This window comes from Cajanus cajan, chromosome 8 (genome assembly GCF_000230855.2).
Source record: "Cajanus cajan strain Asha chromosome 8, NIPB_CcT2T_4, whole genome shotgun sequence".
NCBI lineage: Eukaryota > Viridiplantae > Streptophyta > Magnoliopsida > Fabales > Fabaceae > Cajanus > Cajanus cajan.
The window spans coordinates 15,333,467-15,344,346 of record NC_138524.1 but is presented as its reverse complement, the minus strand read 5'-3'; the positions used below and the strand labels follow the sequence as shown (position 1 = coordinate 15,344,346).

The following is a 10,880-nucleotide window of genomic DNA, read 5'->3' as shown; positions in this document are numbered from 1 at the left end:
TTATTGTTTTTATGTCTTTGTTTTTAATTTTTTTTTATAATTATAGAGCATGAAACCAATCTATGATGATCTATAATTTTTATGTCTTTGTTTTTTTTTTATATAATTAAAGAGTATGAACATTATTTTTTTAATTGTAGAGATGAGTATAGAAAAAGAGGATGAAATCAAACCTCTATATATGGAGATATGTTACAAAATTAGAAAGGCTTCTAGAGGCGTAAATTTTCAGATCTAAGTACAACTTTTATGAAATTCTATTCAATGGATCTTACACTTGAGTAAAGGCTCACTTGCTAAAAATCTTAGGAAACGGTGTTAATTACACATTGTTCAAAAATAAATCTTGAAACACTTTTTGAGTTGAAAAGGTTGCAAAATGGAACATAATATTGAAAGTAGAGAATTCAAAGAAAAAAAAAGTGTTCCCTTCCAACCTCTAATGAAGGACAGCAAACAAACATTGGTGTTAATTCAAAAGTAAAACACTACAAGAAAAAATGTTATTACCTACAGAATATTACCTACGGAATTTTTTCCGTAGGTAATTTTTAGTTATCTACGGAATATTACCTACGGAATTTTTTCCGTAGGTAAATTTTAGTTATCTACGGAAAAAATTCCGTAGGTAAGTAAAACAAAAAAAACGCAGCGTTTTAACTGCATTGTATTAGGGGTTGCTGAAGACATGAGACGAAATGCTTTGCCAAACTTTCTTAGGGGTTGCCTACGGAATTTTAGGGTTGCGATTTTCTGCTCTAACGAAACGTACACCAGGAGTGACGGTCCTTGGAGGAGCAACGACGGTCCTTGGAGGAGCAACAAAACGCACTGGTCCATTCAATCGCTGTAGTGGACGACACTATATCGGGGTTGCGATTTGGCTGCTCCGACGAGACGCACTGCTCCAGGAGCGAAGGTCCTTTAAATCTTCTGAAAACAATCACCGATAGCAGTGGCGGCGGTGAAGACGACGCTGTTTTCCCCATTCGCGCGGTGATTTGGTTGCTCGAATCACTCCACGATATTTCTGGATTTCCATGGTAAGCTTCTAGGTCTCGTATTTCTTGTTGCCATTGCTACTGTAACATTTGTTTCTCTGTTCAGTTTTTGATTCTGAAACGAACGTTCGTGTTAATCCAGTAATTGAATTTCAGGTGGATTACTATAGTTTCCTCTACTTTGGCGGTCAGAATTGTTATCCTTTATCCTTTGATTCTGACACTTCACAAGCTTAAAAGGATTGGAGAGTTCTTTCCTAAATGTGATATCATGTGCTTTACTCAAATTAGTTCATAGCCTCTTTCTTTAATATGCGTAATCTATTTACTAGTTATTCAATTTTAATCCGAAGTAAAATTTAATAAATTAGTTTATAGGGTTGTTTAGATAAACTTCTCCAAAGAAAATAAGAAAGGAAAACGAATTGTACTTCTTGCACAAGATAAAATCAACTTATGCACTTTTTTATGTAAGCTTTTTACTTATTTTCATTTAACTTCTCCAAAAGTTAAGGTGCATCAGTTGATTTTTACTTATGAAGAAGCTCAATGTATTTTTCCTTCGTATTTTCTTCTTCTGTAAGTGTTTATGGGAAAAATTATCCAACCAGGGAATAAATAGATTGATTCTGCTAGGTTAATTAATTTGTTTCTTGTTTGCAAGTTATTATGCTGCTGTAGCTAATTATTGTCACTTTTTTAATTTTTTTTTTTTTTGTATAATGCTGTTTGTTGCTTCAAACGTGTGTTTATAATTAGGTAGTATTTAGTACTTTGTTAAGAAGCATATGTGTGCAACAGTTCTTTAGTCATGGTTCTCTGTTGTTGAGTAAAACATTGTGTGGTTATTGTGTTTGTCATTTTTTTAAGCATATAATGGTTCATTATGGTTCTGTCATTTGAGACAAATGACAAAAATTTGCTTGAATGTGACATGACTCTACAAATCAAAAATATCATATCTAGTGCCCAGTCAAAAAATACTACACATATCATGAGTACTTATTTGACTTAGAAGCTCTTGCTCTTGCACGAGTTCTAGTCCTATCCAAAGCTGACTTTTTAGGCTTAGAAGGTTTAGCCTTAACCGGATCCATGCAGCCCTTTTCCCAGTCATATCCAGCAGCCTCCATATTGACTAGCTGAATCAGCAGCATATAATTCCCCCAAACCAGCTTCAATAGTAGCAGCATATGATTGGGTTGCTGCCTCCATATGACTAGCTGAATCAGCAGCTGCATCTTCAGGTTCCTTAAGCGGTGGAGCAGTACCAAGATAAAAATTACAAAGATAAAATAAAAATAAAACATAAAACTTAAAAAGCTGCGACGCGAAGTGAATCACGGCCGTGACTGAGAATCACGACCGTGATCTTCTTTGGAGCACATCTATGAAGGGTCAGTGGCGTTCACGGATGTGATTGGGAGTCACGGCCGTGATTTTCTCTGGTGAATCACGGGCGTGATTTAGAATCACGGCCATGATTTTTCCTGTAGCTCAGCATTTCCTCTTTAATTCTTAAATCTTGATCCTGCTCAGAGAAAACACAACACATACCAAGAAAAGCATAAAATAGGAAAATGAAATAAAAATTTATTAAAAACATGAAAGATATGCATGATTATGCTATGAATTCTTGTGAATTAAAGTGCTAAAATACGAGTAAAATACACAACATCACATATGACAATATATTTGAATGTTATAAATATACAGAAGATGAATTCCATTCCAACACCTTTGTCTTTCCATGTTCTAATATATTTGTTATAAATACACAGAACATGAATTCTATTCTAGCAAGTCGTCGATGGATGTATGATAGAATGTATACGGGGAGAAGAGGTTTAAAGGAATCTTTTGTACGGGGTTGAAGAGTTTATAACAATAGCTTGTCAACAACAAAGCTATGTTAATGAAGGGAAACTTAGATGTCCATGTGCTAAATGTCAGTCCACAAAGATTGATGGTGTTCATACTGTGAGGCTTCACCTTTTCAAGTATGGGTTCATGTCGAACTACTACATTTGGACTGATCATGGTGAAGAGATGGCGAATGTTGACAACAATCTCATAGGTGCTTCGAGTATTGGTATAAATGCGACTGAATGTGAAACCTCTAACTCAATGCATGATATGGTGTGTGATGCTCTTAGGCAACATGGGGCATTTGACATACTGGAAAATAGTAACGTGGAAGAGCCTCTAAATGAAGAAGCACAAAGATTTTACAATCTTTTATCTGAGGCAAATTGTCCATTGTATGAGGGATCATCAGAGTCTAAGTTATCAATGTGTGTAAGACTTTTAGCATGCAAGTCTAATTGGAATGTTCCTGATGAATGCGTCGATTTTATAACAAAAATGTTGTTGGATGTGACTCCTATGAATGGATGTTTGCCCAAAAATTACTATGACGCTAAAAGATTAGTGTCAAAATTGGGATTGAGTGCTAGAAGGATAGATTGTTGTGTACAAGGTTGCATGTTGTTTTATGACAATGATTATGGAAAAAATGATGGTGCATTATTACAGTGCAAGTTTTGTCATATGCCAAGATATCATGATCGCAACACTGGATCAAGCACAAAAAAACTAGTTCCAGTGAAGACGATGTTTTATTTTCCAATAATTCCTAGGTTACAATGACTATTTGCATCAGTGCAAACAGCTGGGCATATGTGTTGGCATTATCAAAATAGAAGTACCTCTGGTGTTTTACGTCATCCCTCAGATGGTGAAGCTTGGAAGCACTTTGATCGTGTGCATCCAGATTTTGCAGCCGATCCTCGCAATGTGCGACTTGGTTTTTGCTCAGATGGGTTTAATCCATACATTCAATCAACAACTCCACCTTATTCTTATTGGCCGGTAATTGTGACCCCATACAATCTTCCCCCTGAAATGTGCATGACAAAACCATTTATGTTTTTAACTTGTCTTATACCTGGTCCACGGAATCCAAAGGCCGCTATTGATGTGTATCTAGAACCATTGATTGACAATCTTAAAAAGTTGTGGATTGGTGTCCAAACCTATGACATTTCAAAGAAGCAAAATTTTATGATGAAGGCAACATTAATGTGGACTATTAATGACTTTCCTGCATATGGCATGTTGTCTGGTTGGGGAACTCAAGGTAAATTGGCATGTCCGCATTGCATGGAGCATTCTAAAGCCTTTACATTACAAAATGGTGGTAAAAATTGTTGGTTTGACTCACACCGAAGGTTTTTACCTGCCAATCATGCATTCAGGAAGAATAGAAAAGCGTTTATAAAAGGCAAAGTTGAAACTGATGCGCCACCACCTACATTGACACCCGATCAAGTTTTGCAAAGAGTTAGGGATTTACCTTTAGTAACAGAAAATCCTAGCTTGCCTAGGTTACAAGGATACGGGGAGTCACATAATTGGAGGAAAAGAAGTATATTTTGGGAACTTCCTTATTGGAAAGATAATATTTTGAGACACAATCTCGATGTGATGCACATTGAGAAGAATTTCTTTGACAACATATTGAACACTGTTATGAATGTTAGTGGTAAAACGAAAGACAATGAGAAGGCACGGATGGACCTAGCTTTGTATTGTAGTCGACCTGACTTGGAAATGAAATTGCAGCCGAATGGGAAAATGTTAAAGCCAAAAGCAAATTACACTTTACCTATAGAGGAATCAAAGATAATTTGTCGTTGGATAAAAGAACTCCGAGTTCCGGATGGTTATTCATCCAACTTGGCAAGATGTGCTGATGTCGAAAAGGGAAGGATGCATGGCATGAAAAGCCATGACTGCCATGTTTTCATGAAGTGTTTACTTCCTATTGCATTCAGTTCATTGCCAGTGCATGCTTTAAATCCACTAACTGAAATAAGTCATTTCTTCAAAGACTTGTGCTCTACCACATTGAGGGTTGATGATCTGGATAGGATGGAACTAAACATTCCAATTATTATTTGCAAATTGGAGAGAGTATTCCCCCTCGCATTCTTTGATTCAATGGAACATCTACCTATTCACCTTGCATATGAAGCACGACTTGGTGGTCCAGTTCAATATAGGTGGATGTATTCATTTGAAAGGTACTACAATTATCATACTGTTGTATATAACAAATAGTATTGTTCAATGTTTATGAACCCTAACCTATTCATATAATTTTATAGATTTATGGGAGATTCTAAGCGATCAGTGAAAAATAAGGCAAGGGTTGAATGTGAAGTCCCACATCGGTTAGGAAGGAGAACGAAGCATGCCATATATATGGGTGTGGATACCTTCCTTGTGTGGAGGCCTTTTGGGGTGGCATGCGTGCCATTTCCAGAAGCAAAACCGTGAGGGCTGCGGCCAAAGCGGACAATATCCACATACGGGTTGTTGGGCTGTTACATTTGGTATCAGAGCCGGGACCCGGGCCGGTGTGCCAGCGAGGGCGCTGGACTCCCTTGAGGGGGGGTGGATTGTGAAGTCCCACATCGGTTAGGAAGGAGAACGAAGCATGCCATATATATGGGTGTGGATACCTTCCTTGTGTGGAGGCCTTTTGGGGTGGCATGCGTGCCATTGCCAGAAGCAAAACCGTGAGGGCTGCGGCCAAAGCGGACAATATCCACATGCGGGTTGTTGGGCTGTTACATTGAAGGATCAATATGTGCATCTTACATACACCGCGAAACAACTCATTTTTGTTCTCATTATTTCCACAACTCCATGTTGTCATCGCAAAGTTATAGAAATGAATTGGAAACTGAAAGTGATAGGTGTCCATCATCGTTGTCCATATTTAATCAACCAACTCGTCATTCTGGGAAGCAAAAATCTCATTGGTTAAGCCGACAACAATGGGAGTCAGCCCATGTTCATGTTTTGATCAATTGTACAGAAGTTAAACCGTACCTTGAGTTAGTATTTTCCAACAATTGATTTTGTAGTATAGTAAATCAAACTTTCTTTTTGAACTGACACCTCATTCATATTTTTTGATAGTTCATTCCTACAATTAGAACAAATAAGTGAATCAACAGCTTCTTCTCGCATACATGATGATTTCCCCAAGTGGTTTAAGGATCATGTACGTAGCACAAATGTTGTTTTACTTTAACATTACATATTGAATAAAACATAACAAATACTTTGTTGAATATTGTAGGTTTACAATGAACCTATAAGCGTTAGAAACCAACACTTGAGAGAATTATCGCTTGGTCCATTGATTGAGGTTAAAGAATGGCACACACTATATGTGAATGGGTATAAATTTCATAACCATGAATGGAGTCAAGGTAAAAAGACAATAAACAGTGGAGTTTATGTAAAAGGGCTTACTGAAGGAGGTGATGATGACTTCTATGGGGTCATCCAACACATATATGAACTAGAGTACAATAGTTCAAGTTCTCCCAAGAAAGTCATGCTATTTTATTGTGACTGGTATGATCCATCACGAAGAGGTACAAGAGTAGATCCCAAATATAATGTTATCAATATTCGCATGGACAGAAGATATGTGGCATATGATCCATTTATTATTGCTCATAATGTAAGGCAAGTTTATTATGTCCCATATCCAACATCACGAATAGATAAACGTGGTTGGTGTGTGCCAATCAAAACAAAGCCTAGAGGTCGTATAGAATGTCATGTGGAGGATGATGTACCATACCAAGTAGACCAAGTGTCACACGTCAATGAAGTCATAGAAGTAGAACCTATTTTAGGCTTCCAAGATTCACAAATTCTTGTTGAAGAAGAAGATGAACCATTCGAGATACAGCCAGTTCATTTGGAAGAACTTAATCGACAAGGGGAATTTGAAGACAATGATTTGGAGCAACATTATGATGATGAAGAAGGAGAATTTGAAGAATATGATACGGAAGACGACAATGAAGAAATGGAGATGGATAATGAGATTTCTGATTCGTCTGACTAAGATTATAACTATTATAGAAATTGTGAGTAGGCAAATATCATGTTCAATTGTAACATCAATGTTTAATTAATATTTATATAAAAATCAATATAATCACTTGATAATTGCTACATAGTATTTAATTATAAATTTTTAAAAACCATTAGGTAACATAATCATGTTTACTTCTGTATTGTGAAATGTTTAAATATTGAATCATCACAATTTGTTAAATTGATTTTTGCAGATAATGGCATCAGGAGGTGCTGATAAGTTTCCCCAATGTCCTTCACCCGGTGGAAACAAAGGAAAAAAGGGGACAACAAAGGGGAAAAAACCAAGGTATGTTCTTAGATTACCTAAACAAACAACCCAGCCACTTGTAGGTTTCCAGCCCATAACTCCCCAAACTGAAATCCCTGCACCCATGCCTTACCAAACAGAAGTTGCTACAAGCACACCTCCCCAAACCCAAAATGCTGCAACCATACCTCCTAACACCCAAATTGATACATCCCCATTACCCCAAAGGCAAAATGTTGAACCCACATGCTCCCAACAACAAAATCAGTTACCTTCTTCTAGAGCTTCACACTGTGAACCTAGCAGCAATGCATCACCAACATCAGTACCCTCCAGGCATGTTGAAATTCCTACTGGAGATGAAGAGCAAGTGTCCAACAATGATACATCACCATTCAACAATGAAGATCCACCAGTTGGGTCTGTTCTTCCAATGATTAAGCCTTGTAATGATGGGTAAAACTTATAATTTTTTTCTTTCTAAATCCTATTTTTTCTTCCCCATCATTGAACTGATTTAACAATTTTGTTTTTCCAATTTAATTAGGTTTTATCCAAGCAGAGTAGCATCTAAAGCAATCACATTGACTATCAAGCAACAATTTGTTGAGCCATGGATGACTTGGGGTGCAATGACGGAAGAACAAAAAGATATCTTCTTTCAGCGTTTTAAGGTACACTTTTACATGGATGAAGGGACCATTATATAATATAATTAATTTAGTTTATACTTCCCCAACAAGACACTAAATATTTATTATTAAACACCAATATATTCCACAAAATGATCCCTATTGACATTGGTACACTGTTTACTTCATCAGTTTCAATTTATTTTGTTGTTACACTTGGTCTGATTGCATATTGTATATTGAAATTATTGTGTTCAATTGTTGCACTTGGTTTGCTTTAACTACTTCCTTATTCTATTAATGTAGAAAAAAGTTTCATGGAGACCTGAACATGAAGAGAAGATAAAAAAGATATTTCACACAAAAGCATCTCATAGGCTTTCTGAAATGTTCAAGGACGCTCGTAAAATAAATAAGAAGCCTGATTGGATGTTTGATACAGTTTGGCAAAGTTTGATTGCCCAGTGGATGGCCCCAGAATTTAAAACAAAGAGTATCCAAGCTCAAAAAAATAGAGCATCTGAGAAAGGTGGAAGTCTGCACACAAGTGGCTCCATCACCCCTCACGAGCATGCTATCCGGATGGTAATTACATTAAACAACTACTATATTTTATTCAACATAATTTTAGAAATATGATGATTAACTATTTATACAATTATAGTCACAAGAGTTAGGTCGCCTTCCACATGTTGATGAGTTGTTCCACCAAACTCATGTACGAAAGGTTACAGGCGATTTTGTCGACCAAAGATCTAAGCGAACATATGTGAGTTATGTTTTTTGTATTATTGCTTTATTCTTTTTAATTTTAATCATCTTTGATAAATGTCACTTCTAAACATCTTTATTTATGAAACAGGATCAATTTGAAACTATATTTAATCAAGCTAGGTCTGAGGCCGCATCTTGTACGGGAGGTTCTGAAACGTCTCCTATGGACCCAGTTGAGGAAGAAATACTCCGCAATAAGAGTTGGATTGTTGCTGCAGGTGGGATTACAGACAAAAGACGAATTTACGGGGTTGGAAAAGTCACTTCTCCATTGACAGATGTGGATACCTTGATAAATATATCTTCTGGGCGTGCTACAGAAGAGTCAGAGAAAATTATTCAATTGGAAGAGCAAGTCCGTAAGTCTAGGGAGGAGGCTCGTCAATCTAGGGAACAAAATGAACGCTTGCAACGCCAGTTTCAATCCCTGTTCAATGCTGTTCTACCTCTCCTACCTTCTGATACACAACATATTTTGCAACAACAAGTGGATCAACAATCTCATGACAACCACAATGACCAACAACCACCGCCTACTGGACACTATGGGGATGACTATTAGTTTTTTTTATAGATTATGGATATTTTTATTCATATTTTATTCTGTACAATTTTAAAATTATCTTATTTTACACAATGACATGGAAACTAATTATGCATAATTGCTATGGGTATTTTGATTTTAAAGATGTTTGATTTCATATTGTGGTTAACTGAATTTGCTTAACTGAAGGATATATATAAGGTTATAGGATATTTTAAGAAATCTGAAAAGTGATTTTATTTATATTTTTGAGCAGGAACAATGATTGGTATGGAACAAACAATCCTATAAATCTGTTGAAAATAGTTACCTACGGAAATTTTCGTAGGTAACTTACTCACGGAAATTTGCCTAGGGAAGTTACCTACGGAAATTTCTGTAGGTAACTTACCTACGGAAATTTCCGTAGGTAAGTTACCTACGGAAATTTCCGTAGGTAAGTTACCTATGGAAATTTCCGTAGGTAACTTACCTATGGAAATTTCCGTAGGTAAATTACCTACGGAAATTTCTGTAGGTAAGCCATCCGTAGATAAAATCCATAGGTAACGAATATTCCGTAGGTAACGTTACCTACGGAATATTTTCCGTAGGTAACGTTACCTACGGAAAATTTTCCGTAGGTAACGTTACCTACGACCTTATTACCTACGGATTTTTTTCCGTAGGTAATCCGTAGGTAATTAATAGTTACCTACGGATTTTTAGCATTACCTACGGATTTCTTCCGTAGATAATGCTGATTTTTCTTGTAGTGAAAAGATCATTTGAAAGCTTCTTTCAATGTGCAAGGAAAAGATACTCTTAATTCTAAAATTTCCTTACAAGGTTTCTTACTAAATTGAACAGTAGTCCTATAGAGTAAAATATCCTTGTAATCTCATAATCAAGAATATCTTTTTCAATTGAGAGACATTTTATGATTTTCATGATTTTTCTTCTATACATATATTATTACTTTTATATCTAGGAATTGTTTGTATATTAAATTTTGGTTATTATATTTATAAGTTTTGTTGTGAATAACTAAGTTGTAAGCTGACTTAATGAGTCGTTGTTGAACATGTGTTTCTCGTTAGATATATCAATTTTCACAATATGCAAGTTCAAAGTATATCAATGTAATTTAGTCTTAATGTAATATATATATATATATATATATATATATATATATATAAAAGCATACATTATTCAACTTAATTAAAGAAATGCTAATACTATACGGAAGTTGTTCTAGTAATTTTTTGTTAAGTTGGAACAACCCATATGTACATGTTGGTCTCCATACTTGTAAGTATAAAAATATAATTTATTAAATGATACTCCCTTCAATCTTTATTATCACTAGTACAAAAGACCCTTTTTACGTCGGTTATTTAGGGGTTTTTACGTCAGGGAAACGTCCGACGTAGAAGCGGGAGACGTAAAATTTACGTCGAGGGTCAAAAACCGACGTAAATTTACGTCGGACATACCCAGGTCCGACGTAAAAAATCGTAAAAATTTTAAAAAAAAAAAAGAAAAATAATGCAGCAGAACGGCCCGTTCTGCTTGGAGAACGGCCCGTTCTCCTTGCAGAACGGGGCATTCTGTTTGGAGAACGGCCCATACTGCTTGGAGAACGGGCCGTTCTCCTTGCAGAACGGGCCGTTCTCCTTGCAGAACGGCCCGTTCTGATTCCCAGAAATCGCTTTTCTTCTGCGTTTTCCTCC

At 36.2% G+C, this 10,880-nt stretch overlaps 1 protein-coding gene across 2 annotated transcripts; it reads left to right on the top strand.

Moving 5' to 3' along the window:
* Window positions 1-1,243: 1,243 nt before the first annotated feature.
* On the top strand, window positions 1,244-9,286 carry LOC114915711 (uncharacterized). Of its 2 annotated transcripts, XM_083061920.1 has the most exons (4): window positions 6,673-6,958; window positions 7,163-7,674; window positions 7,766-7,892; window positions 8,157-9,286. In XM_083061920.1, the coding sequence occupies exons 1-4, from the start codon at window positions 6,758-6,760 to the stop codon at window positions 8,487-8,489; spliced, it is 1,173 nt and encodes a 390-aa protein (XP_082918046.1). In that variant the 5' UTR covers window positions 6,673-6,757; the 3' UTR covers window positions 8,490-9,286. The 2 variants fall into 2 exon arrangements, 1 of the variants encoding a protein (XP_082918046.1); XR_014428439.1 differs by lacking the exons at window positions 6,673-6,958; window positions 7,163-7,674 and adding an exon at window positions 1,244-1,264.
* The last annotated feature ends 1,594 nt before the right edge of the window (window positions 9,287-10,880 follow it).